General features: G+C 33.0%; 1 protein-coding gene across 1 annotated transcript in view; it reads left to right on the top strand.

Annotated features, from left to right (window-relative positions):
- The window catches only part of LOC122805304 (transmembrane protease serine 3-like), a 609,068-nt gene extending 596,807 nt beyond the window's left edge, over positions 1–12,261 (top strand). Inside the window, exon 12 of the mRNA XM_044075392.1 lies at positions 11,797–12,261. Coding sequence (XP_043931327.1) covers positions 11,797–11,817 — 21 coding nt within the window. The 3' untranslated portion in view covers positions 11,818–12,261. The remainder of the gene's footprint in view (positions 1–11,796) is intronic.
- The last annotated feature ends 298 nt before the right edge of the window (positions 12,262–12,559 follow it).

Genomic DNA, 12,559 nt, shown 5'->3' with positions numbered 1-12,559 from the left:
TGATACTTTTTTATTACCTTTTCCTTCATGTATAATATTTGTAATATTGTTTTCTATATTTTGCTTCTTTATTCTCGTTGCTAAGTTATGTAAGTGTTTTGAAGATGTTGAGAGTGAACTAAATTTTAGTTTTTCCAAAGCCAAATTAGTCTTATGAGTTAAAATTTCATTATATTTTTTATTTAAATCTTCAATTTCTTTTTTATTACCTGGGAATTCTTTACGTCAGAAGTATTTGTATTAATTTCTGTTATTTGTTTTTGGATACTGTGCAATTCTGATTCCCATTCTTTTGTTTTGTTTTTAAACCAAGATATGATCCTACCATATAAGAAGGCCTTTAGAGTGTCCCATATTATTATATTCTTTAGATCATCAGTAGAATTTATTTCTAAAAAATATTGAATTTCTGAGTCTAGCCATGGTTTGAATTGTTTTAATTTAGTAATGTAAGTTGGTACTCTTGAGGCAAAATTTAGTCTTTTAAAATCTATTTGTAATTTAAGGATTAGGGCATTATGATCAGAGAGTGGGCATGGGATGATAGAAAATTTTATTATCTTCCTATTTAAGTCTGGGGATATAAAAATTTTATCTATTCTTATTTTAGTATTAAAACGATAATCACTATGTGAGTATAATAATGAGTTAGATTCTTTGAAACTAAATGTATCAATTAATTTTAAGTTTTCTGTCCATTTCTTAAGGTATTTACCTGTGGAAGAGAGACGTAGGTTCCTCTTGTTGGTTGTCTCAGAACTATCTAGAATACAGTTAAAGTCTCCTCCTCCTATTAGAATACCTTTATTTACCCTATTAATTAGCTCTATCTGCTTTTTAACTGTAGATAGTCCTATTCCAGGAATCCAATACACATTTACCAGTGTCCAAATTCTATTCTGAAATTTTATTATTACAATTGAAAGTAACCCTTCTTTATCCTCATAGTTGTAAATAATTTGTGGGTTAGTTACACTTTTCTTCCATAAAATAAAAGCTCCCCTAGTTTTTTTTATATATGAGGAGTGAGAGAGAATTAAGTAGTTATTAGGTATCCAGGTGAAGTTGTCATCAGTTTTAAAGTGGGATTCCTGTAGAAATATAACTTGCTCTCTGTAATTTTAGATATCATAGTAAATTTGATCTTTTTATAGTATTATTTAAGCCATTGACATTTAAAGACAACAATGTTATGTCTGTCATTTCTATAGGATATTATATTATAATTTTAAAAGAATACATTGGTAAAGAACTAATATTTATGAGGACCTGTGAAAACATATATGTTAATTTTCCCCTCTTTCCTCTGAGAAGAACACTGAAATGAACAAAACTGTTTCTTTGATAGTTTAACAAATGTTTCAGATTGGGCCACTGAAAAAAATAAAAAGTGAAAAATATTGTAACAACATACTTTATTTGACTGAAAAATAACTTTACTACATAGTTCCACAAACATGAAGTGCACAGCACTTCTAATCCGATTGATCTGATAAGATCAAACAGATTTTCCCTCAACGTCGACAATCGCATGGAAAAGGATATTCAAAGATGAGCTCCATTAATTGGATCCTGAAGATATCTTAAAATATTAATATTTGATGAAAGAGTGTATCATGCATTAGTACTATGTTCCTTGATAAATCAACTCAATAAAGTAATTAATCTTTTACTAGAAGTTTGTACTTATACTAGAGTTAATGTTACTTTTTTAATGAATGTTCTAAGTAGATGTCTATTACAGCTGAAGTAAATATTTCAGCTTATCTGCCCTCTATAAATGTGGTTATGTTACATGAAGTATGTCAGTTGACCTTCTCTTAACAGAGATAAAATGCATAATAATATATACATTTAGATTATATTTGCATTTATTTTGTTGAACTTCACATTTAAAACAGGTTATTAGTGTGACAGATAGTATTACTATCTTATAAGGACTAGTCCTCTTTTTAATTCTTCCTTAATTACTATTCTAAGTAAATTCTATATAGCCTCTCTGTGTACATATGTATAAATATACTCCTATATCTACACCAAAACATTTTCACATATAAACACACATAAATATTAAATAATCTTAATGGGTTACCTAAAAATGTGTGCAATATAATTGAGAATTTGTGTGAGCACTCTTGAAAGGGTTGGTACCTTGTTACTGCTGGGATATGCCTATTTACTGACCTTATTAACCTTATTAGTAGATTAAGTGGCCCATCAAAAGATGCGTGAATATTGTGAATGAATATTCTTAATTCTTATCTCTAAATCTTACAGCAATTAGTGAAGAGTACCTATATCATTTAAACTATATTATTTATGAAGTTTCTTAGGAGTGTGATGGGAGTACACAACATTTCAGACTTGAGGTTGTTGAATATTCAGTAACAGGACTCAAGATTGTTCAATACTTGTTGTAACACATCTTAATACAGTTAATGATTTGAAATAACGTGTGCCTGTCACAAAGAATCCATGAATACATAAATACATGAATACATGGGCCTCACCTCATTCACCAAACCCATGTCCAATCCAATGTCAAAACAGTCAAGAACACTACGCTGAGGGTAAAAGCACCTCAACCCCTAAACCCATTAAATAACTAAACACTAATAAACCTACTATTTTAAAGCTACTAATATTCTCTAGTAATTTGTATAAAACTAAAGTAATTATATATAGCAACTCCAATATTGCCTTGCAGTGAGACAAGCATAGATTTACTGATCATTACTGAAGTGCCGTTAAATCTAAAATGCTGTGTAGTGGTTGACTATATTCTGCTTATTACTATACCTAGTATAAGTTCTGCTAACACTTCTATCAGGTATGGTGTGAGGAGGTATGTTATTACTATAGACTTGCACATTACCATCCCACACCATACATAACACTGTTACTATTTCCAATAAATGAAAACCAAATCTCATACTTTCAAGAAGTCAATCTCAACCAACTAACACCCAACAAAACACAAGTTCAACAAATGAGGAGAGACCCAAATACATACATAGTGTACTGTTTATGTAAACATTTCTCTAAAACTTTATAAGAGCAGCTCATGGATGTGTCATAGTGTCTCCCAAAAAATGTATAGTGTGCACATAAATTACATTTGACCCTACCATATTTCCTTTCCTGTTTTTCCCCATCTGTGACATAAAAGTGAAAAAACCTGTTGATATTACTGTATCATTAGGAATCACCGTGAGCATTTATGGCATAGTGGTGTACCCATTAACTGTTAAGGTGAAGGGTAAATACAGCAGATTGTGCTTATCTTCAAAAATAATACAATTTATACATAGAAGTTAGCACTGCACTTATAACTGCAGAGAATGCACATAGCAAATATTGTTACGTAAATAGACATGTTTCCCAATTGCAGGATGTTTTGATTATAGCTTTATTTTATATTATTGGTGTTTTACTAATTCAATTTTAAGGTCCGTGTAGGTGAAATTTCGCCAAAATACCAAATAACAAAGTCAGTTCCACATTGCTGCAGGTTAATGCTAGTCCATTATACAGCTCACGATATTAACACTATTTACTAAATACTTGCAGTATAGGTTACAAACAAAGCAAATTCAGTCATTGCTAAAATTAGCACTAACTGCCAAAACTGAAAAACTCTCATCAATTAGCTTGCTCTAGGTTATTAAGCTGTAAAGGAAATTAAATTACCTATATGAGAGACAAAAAACAGGTAAAGAGGTGATATACTAGCAACTGTTCATTACTGCATTCGGATGCTTGTAGGCATCTAAAAGCGGAATATTCAGAAGTATGCATGTATCATTCCTGTCAGGTACTGCATTTATAGGCATTTTTTAATTGATAAGTGGGTATGCTTACCTGACCTAAAATGCCCTTTTACATGGATGACCCAAACGCAGTCTAAATAAGAAGTTCAGAGTCACACAGTAAGAAAATGGGAGCTATCAAAATCAAACCCTGAGCTACAGTCAGTAACTAATCATGGATACAATCTGGCATCTCCACTACAATGATTAGTTGGGATTTTATCTCACTTTTAACAGACATAGCGCAGTTGAAAACTGAATTTATGTATTTGCTTGCATTAGTTAACTACACTGCCACACTTTTGGTATTTCCCGACAAGAAGAAAGTAACTAAATGGGCTTTTTATTTATTTATTTATATATATATATATATATATATATATATATATATATTTTTCCCTTTATTTTAAACATGTGTAGCATACTTTTCTTTATATGTTATACATTTACCTGTTCGTACTTTTGCTAAAATCTACTCAATTCTTGAACTACTCAGCTTCTGGAGAACAGATTAAAACATAAAGGGGCTAAGAAGTCAGGTCACAGTTAGTATTTTCATTGAATGTTCTAACTGACAAAAAAGACTCTGCAAAAGTGCTTGGCGCACCACTCGCAAAACTAATGCAGTATTCTACAAGCCTCAGCTTATAGACATGTTTCTTAACTTATAATGGAATGCTGGGCTATATTAGTGAAGATATGAGGTAACAAAACTGACTAGAAAGCTCGAGGGTATACTATGAAGCAATAATAGTCTCCAACTGTCAATTAGAATGTTAAAACACTAGAAGGCGATTTTCTGCCTTTTTTTCTTTTTTTTTTTTTTTTTCTCTCTTCATTACCATTCACTTCCTTCTTACTCTATACAACGCTTTCACATATTCCTGAAGAAATATTCAAGGAATGCCCTTTTTTTTAGACAGACTATAAAGAATTGGATTTAATTTAATAAAATTTTGCACAGTAACTATTAATCAATATGTTAATAACTTTATAATAATAGTGGCCTTGCATTTACATGCTAATACTCCTGTGAGAGTTTAACTAAAGAAAGCTGGAACAGAAAAAAAAAAACACACAACTCTAGCATCTGAAGATTCTATCAAACCACTACCATATTAATATGTTAACATACAGATTATGATACTTCCTAAATAAAGAGAAAACTAATTATGTGACTGAAGTGTAATGAAATTAAGGCTATGTATAAGAATCATACCTTAGTTAATGCTTTGAGAGAAATTGATTCATCAATGTTCTTAACATCAGTTTTTTTTTTTTTTCCTCACATCAGTCCAAGTGTTTTTTCCCGAGGTTCTCTTTAAGGAGGTTGAATTTGACCAGTCCATTTCATCTGGTAGTAGGATTATATTGTTGTTTTTAATGAAGGAAGTGGCTTCTTCAATGGTGTTGAATGATCTCATGTCATTACTATGCTGAATTCTAATTTTGGCAGGATATGCAAGCTGTGCCTTTATTTTGTTTTGTTTTAAGAATTTCACTAAGGGCCATGTTTTCTTTCTTAGTTCCAAGAGTCTTGGCGAATAGTCATTATCAAATCTTATTTGGGATAGCTTGTAAATGACTGGGTTTTTTTCTCCATGCAGTTCTCAATATCAGTTATTTGTCCATAAATGACAGAAATGTAACCACTATAGATCTTGGAAAAGATTTAGTTGAGGCAGAAAGTGGTTTTCCGATGGCTCTGTGTGCTCTTTCAATTCCATAAGACAAGCCTTCTTTCAGCCCTAAGATTTCAGGTAGCCATGAATTCAAGAATGAAATGATGTCTTCCCCCTCGGTCTTCTCCGGGACTCCAAAAATTCTTATGTTGGTTCTTCTTTCCCTATTCTCCATATCATCTATTTTGTTTATTAGCCAAGTATTCTGTTGTAATAGAAATTCACTATGAAGCTCTTCTTCTTTTAGCCTTCCATCAATATCATTTAGAGATGACTCAATGTCAGTTATTTTTAATTGTTGCTGCTGCAGAATTTCCTTAAAGACTTCAATTTGTTTTTGGCAACTATCTTTAAGGTTTTCTAGGTTTTCAGTAAACCTGTCCATCTTCAGAGATAAGTCTTGAAGAGTAGTTGATATCAGTTGGATTTCTTTCTTCAGAGAAGAGTCTAAGTGAGAATTCTTAGAGTTACTCATTACTAGACAGCTTAGTTAGTCTTCAGGTTTTTTTTGACAGGAAAATTTCGGAATTTCTTCTCCAAAGTTGGTAATTCTATTGTTAATAGTTTCACATATAAGATTTATCAAAAATTACTTAGTAATAATAAGATTTTCCTGTTATTTCTAGTATAAATATAAGGAGCTCAAAAACTTGCTGCTATCAGTTAGGCATTAGGCCCCGCCCCCGATGAAACACCGCTTTAATAGATAAAAAACAGGGTAAGCGCTTTCACACATAAAATGTGCTTCATCAGACAAAATTCTTAAAAAAAACAGTTGAAATAAATACCATTTCTGGCATCAATTAAACATTCAAAACATCCAGTAAAAAAGCACATCCAATTAATAAATGAAAATTAATAAAATCATTTAAAGAGACCTCTTGCTTTTAAGGCTGGCTTAATGGAAACTATCCCATTAATGCCAGGAAATCTATCAGCTTGCATCCTGCCTATGTATACAATACATGTGCTCCTTTATCCTTTCTAAAAGAGACCTATTGGTCTTGCCTATATAGAAACTATTACAGGCCCTGCACTTAGCAAAATATATAAGGTTCCCTACAACGACAGTCTGCAGAAACACATAGGCAGGATGAGCATAATGCTTTAGCTAAACACTATGCAGAACATGGCAAGGATCATAGTCTTTGGGTTTAGAGTGATTGAGTTGGTAGGTTGTAACACTCAAGGTGGTGATTTCAGGAATTATACTGAGGAGCGTGAATTATTTTGGATAATCAGGATGCAAGCTGATAAATTTCCTGGCATTAACGGGAGAGTTTCCATTAAGCCAACCTTAAAAGCAAGGAGTCTCTTTAAATGATTTTATTCATTTTCATTTATTAATTGGATGTGCTTTTTTATTGGATGTTTTGAATGTTTAAATGATGCCACAAATGGTATTTATTTCAACTGTTTTTTTAAGAATTTTGTCTGATGAAGCACATTTTATGTGTGAAAGCACTTACCCTGTTTTTTATCCATTAAAGCTGTGTTTTATGGTGATAGTTGTGCTTTGGTGCTGTTTTATTTTTGGACATTTACCAAACTGTCTAGCAGGAGACTATCAATTCATCCTGGAGTACAAAAAGATACTTTGAATAAAGGTGTGCAATTTAGCTACTTTTCTGGTTTTGGTTGCAGCTGTATAACTTCTTAATATACTGTAAAACAAGCTCTGAGACACACACAAATGAGGGCCATTCAAGAAATAAAAGAAGCAATCCTGTTACAGAAGGTATAAAAGATGTCATTGGCCGTCACTAATCCCATTATATACCAGTGGCATGGGAATACACCACTACTTATGTCTAGCATGACATATAAAACAAACTTGAAATGGATTATGGGAAAGAGAAAGGCTTAAGAGAAACAAGATCACTTTGATATGTCAAGCCCATTGATAGCCATTTTGCAGAAAAAAAATTTAATTCTATAAGAAACAGTCAGAGTGATTTTGAGGTATTAAAATAGCTCAGAGACAGAGTGAAATATAGATTTTTATTAGTTCTAAGATGGAATTTTCCTTTTAAGAAGGCATTGTGGGTATCCTTCCTTTTTACTCCATATATTATTTTGGCTGATTTGATCAGGGACTGGGGATCTAAGAGCATTTGTGTCATCTTGAGAGTTAAATGTATTTTTTTATTTGCTTGAAATTAAAAATTTTCTTTTAATATTGACCCTATCTATATTAGGGTTCCACCACATAGGACTGTTTTTAATTTGGCATTGCATTTATTTCTGAGGGAATCAAGATGGAAACGGCTTTTGAATTTAGACAGGTCATTACTCAGCTTTAGTAGATTAGCCCTGACATAATCTCTGAATGCTGAGATATTGGAAGTTGCTTCAGGTTTCAATCCTATGGTGAATATGATTGCTTTGTGGTCTGATTTGACTGGGGAAGAAGGTGCAGTTAGTGGGGAGCAAATATGACTCATATACTGGTAAGGCCCAAATCAAGGAATTTGGCTTAATACATAGGACTCCATACTAGTTAAGTAGGAGTTGTGGATCAAGGGGGCATATAGGGGATCATATAGTTAGTTATGATATGATAAGCAGTTCTGTTACCAGTACATTGCTGCTGACTTTGGAGGTGAAGTGTTATAAGAATATGCAGACAATGACACCTTTAGTGCCTTTGTCTAATGTAGTGGACCTGAATGTGTAACAGACATTGAAACCCTACATTGATGGAGCACTTTTGATGAGTTTCAACCTGGACTCTGTGATGATGCATATATCAGTGTTTTCCAAGACAAGGAGTTATTGTCTGGAGTAGAGTGTTTTATTTTAAAGCTTCTAGTGTGAAGCATCAATACCTTAATGTTCCCCTGGAAGCTTTAGCAGGATGACATTGGCTAAGAAAGGCACTATGGGGTTGAACAAGGATTAAGCTAATATAAGTAAGCTTTTAGGGGAGCGGTGCAGACCATCTCCATCTCTTCTCAGGATGATGTATACTGTAAGCCAATTGTTGAAAGCAATAATCTTTTGCTTATATTGTGGCATCATTCTTGGTGATAACAAAAAAGAAACAAAAAACAGCAAGTGTGTGTTCTACAACTCAACATGTTAACCAGGAACAAACATTAGAACAACCACACTGACAAGATGAGCTGCACCAGTATAATCAAAAGAAAGAAAAAAAAGCTATATATATATATATATATATATATATATATATATATATATATATATAAAATTAAGATTAAGCACTTTTGTCTGTATACAAGTTGAATCAGAGTTCAATAGAATCTGTTAAACACAGCAATAAGTGCCCTATTTAAAGTAATTCAAATGATCACGACAGCTGACCCGTCTTCTTAAAGATAAATAGACGTTTACAAATTTTAACAAAACTGTATATATATTCAGTCACTCATCAGTGTCAATAACAATAACAATACACAAGTATATGTAAAAAAATCTTTTGAATTCTATCAATATGAATTGTAATGATAAAACATTATATAATAACAGTTACCAACCCAAACCATAACCAGGGCTGACACTGCTTAGCTTTTGAAATCAAATTAGATCAAGCACCTTGTTTTTATTTTACAATTTTGCTGTCTGCAACCTCAAAACACTGGCAGTAGAGATTGCATCATTAATGCCAGGCAGTTGAGGTGCATTCAACAGTAGCAGCCACCTTAGTTCCTTATATTCATATGTATTTTCCCAACCCCCTCCTCTAGGAGAAACATCAATTTTGTCTATAAACAAAAATCTTTTGAAGTTCTCACATCAAGTGTAATGTTATTAAAGTGCATTACTAATCACTCTGCTGTTTGTATATCCTTAGCCTGAGCTGCCCCTGTGTTTCACTCACATAGAAGGCATCATAGTAGAGGCAGTCTGCTAGGTAAACTATGGCTTTACTTTTAAAGTTACATGCTTTGGGGCAGGATATAGTCCATGGGTGGTTGGCTACAATTACATATGGGCCTTCATGAATATATTTGCAATATTTAAATATACTACCCTTTCACATTTCCCCCTAATTAGACACTATCAAAGTCTATTCTTTCTTCTTTTCAAAAATCCCTTTCAAATTCATGCCTCTCATAGACAAATCAAGGGCTTGTTCCTAAAATGTTTGTGTTGACATCTCATATCATTGCATTCTTCCAATTTTTTATAATAATTTCTGTTACTATAGAATTTACCACATTATGCATATGTAGAATAACCATAGTGTAAAAAATTGTTATTGTTTTGATTTGGTGTCCTTGGTCTAACTTCAATGTTATTTAGTAAAGCAGGAAAGGTTCTATTCCTACATTCTACTATTTCCATAGATACCCATTCTATGGGTTTGTGTGGCTAATTCCTTCCAATAAACATTTGTTTCATTTTAGCAAGCTCTTCCATGAGCACTTGGTCTTCACTCACTAGCCTTAATTTGTCCTTTTATTAGGATATTTTTCTGCCAGTGGTTACTTGAAAAATATAGAAAGGTGATGGAATATGTTGGTTTCTATATATACTGAGGAACATAATATCTTGTTTTCCATGTCCCTATACAATATCACATCCAAACAATTAACTTTAGTCTTGGATGTACTGTATACAATTTTTCAAGAGGATGTGGTAGATTCTAAATTTGCAAAAAAGTGATTTTAAAACTATTCCATCTCCGGACTGCATTAAAAAGATGTCAAACAAAAATCTTAAATATAATTTGATGTGGGGTTTGTAAGGTGACTGAAATAAATAAGCTCTTTCCCATTCCTATAGAACCACATTTGCATATATCGTGGTTGATGCAGCACCCATGGTCACACCTTTTATCTGATAATAAAATTCCCCCTCAAAATAAAAATAGTTATAATCCAGGACGTACAGCATACATTGTTCAACAAGTCTAATGTCAATGTTTGTTAAGTTCTTGTCACTATTAATAGCTTCAGAAAATAATTTCATATCCGTGACTCTTGGTATGGCTGTGAATAGGTTGTGTACATCTTCTGTCGCCAACAAAATATCATGGTCATATTCTGCTTTCTTAATATGCTGCACAAAATGCCAAGAGTCTCTTAATACATATTCAGTATGTCTGAAAAATTATTTTAACTTGCTGTCTATAAATTTTACAAGAGGTGATGCTGCTCAGTGGTAGCCTCATACCAATCTCAGACATATTCAGTGTACTCTGTCATGTCTCTGTCTTCATGTAGCCAAGGGAGGTACATACAGAGCTATTTACACCCACATATTGACTATGCCATATTTGTACTTGTGGTGCATGGATTTTAGTGTGTAATGTGGCAAACACTGGTGCTTGATAGGTAACTGACCATGACCCTTTCTGTGCTCAGCCTGGTAAGTGGTGCATCTGTATGTCGCACATTGGAATCACCTACAGGATATTGGATTGTTTGGAGGATTATCTTATGAGCTTTTGCCATGATACACTTTGACTCTTAGGCATATGCTTCATGGTGGGTGCTGTCTTTCAGAAGGTCTTTGTGGTTTAGGCTAGCTGTTGTAGTTTTGTGTGAAGCTTTGCCTCCAATAACATTATGCAATCTTAATCTGCTGGTTTAAGTAATGCTGGCTGTCAGTAAACATGAGGCAATTACTGCATTGTCTCAGGATGTCCATTTCAAACAGGCTTGTTAAAGAGATGGTTGGAAAATGCAGATTCATGGTTCCAGGTACTTATTAATGTGGGCTGTGGGGAGAGTTATACCTATGAGATTTGAAGCAGATTTACTGGAGGTGCTATCTATCTAAAACAATCCAAGTCTCTATGTGTAGGTCAACTCATCACCTAGCATCAACCTATAAGTCTAAAACAAACATTCTTACACACATAGCTCTGTAACTCGCTCACCTGGAACTGACTTAAAGCAAACACAAGTCCTCAAGTGGCCTGACTGTCACTCATCACATTTAGAAACTAGGGATTAATACCAACAAGTAGACCATTTAAATGGCAAAATTCAGTGCATTTATTTACTGAAATTACTAATACAGGCTTAAAGACTTTATCTAATGCAGATACAGACTGTTAAAATTAAAAACAGATCAGAAACTGAAAACTCTTCACTTATCTTTGATGCTGTATGTATTGGAACTATTCCAAATCATCAGTAGTTTAAAGGAACATTATCAGATTGCAGCTGCAACACAAAATATGTCATAAGAAGAATCATGCCTCTGTAGAATGCATAAAACCATTTTTCTGAGTAAAATAATAGCCTACAAGATGTAACAAATGTATTTAATTTGTTTAGAATATGCATAAACACACACAGATTAATTATGTTTTGTTGTTATCTTTTATCTAGAATGAAGCATCAAACCCATGAAGCAGTATCCATGACATAACTCCCATTCCTGAAAGAAGAATTTGTGTGTATGATTCTATAAATTAATTTCTTTACATAGTCAACAGCATTTATAAACATGAGTTAAGTATATGTAAAACATTCCTGAGTTCACCACATTGTATGTTAGTGTAATAGTACAATGTTGTCAATGCTAACACCAGGATATTACCTGGCATGTTATTCCCTTGAATGTTTCTTATCCTTACTGGCTGCCCCTTGTTCAGCATTGCCTCATGTGATGGTACAGTACATACATATGTATTACTTCATGCAAAGGCCGGGCATCTTTGAAAGTATTCTTTGAGCTGCATCTAATATCTGGATCTAGAATGAGAGAGCATTTGTCTAGATGTTTACAGTTGTCATTCTGTTTTGTAAATTATTATTTATCATAACTTGTTAATAAAGGTGTCCCTAATCTACGTATGCTGATGTCTTAAATATCAAGGGAGAAAAGTTTCATTCTAGCATCCTCAAAAGCAAATAACATTTGATATACACAGCTTTCAAAAGCAAAGGAAATATGTACAAATATTTAAAAAATCTGCTTATGTTTTATGGAGCAGCTGTTTGTACAATATGTTCTGAGAAATAATATCTGGTATAAAATGTGGGTTAAAATGGTAGCTACCACTTTACAATTTCCATCACCATTGAATTAAACGGTAATAGTTATAAAAGCAAGCCAGAACTAAAGACTGATTAAATCAGGCAATCAGCC

Source organism: Protopterus annectens, chromosome 6.part1 (assembly GCF_019279795.1).
Source record: "Protopterus annectens isolate FY-2018-M chromosome 6.part1, PAN1.0, whole genome shotgun sequence".
NCBI lineage: Eukaryota > Metazoa > Chordata > Ceratodontiformes > Protopteridae > Protopterus > Protopterus annectens.
Note: the sequence above shows the minus strand (reverse complement) of the source record. Positions and strands in the feature narration are given on the sequence as shown.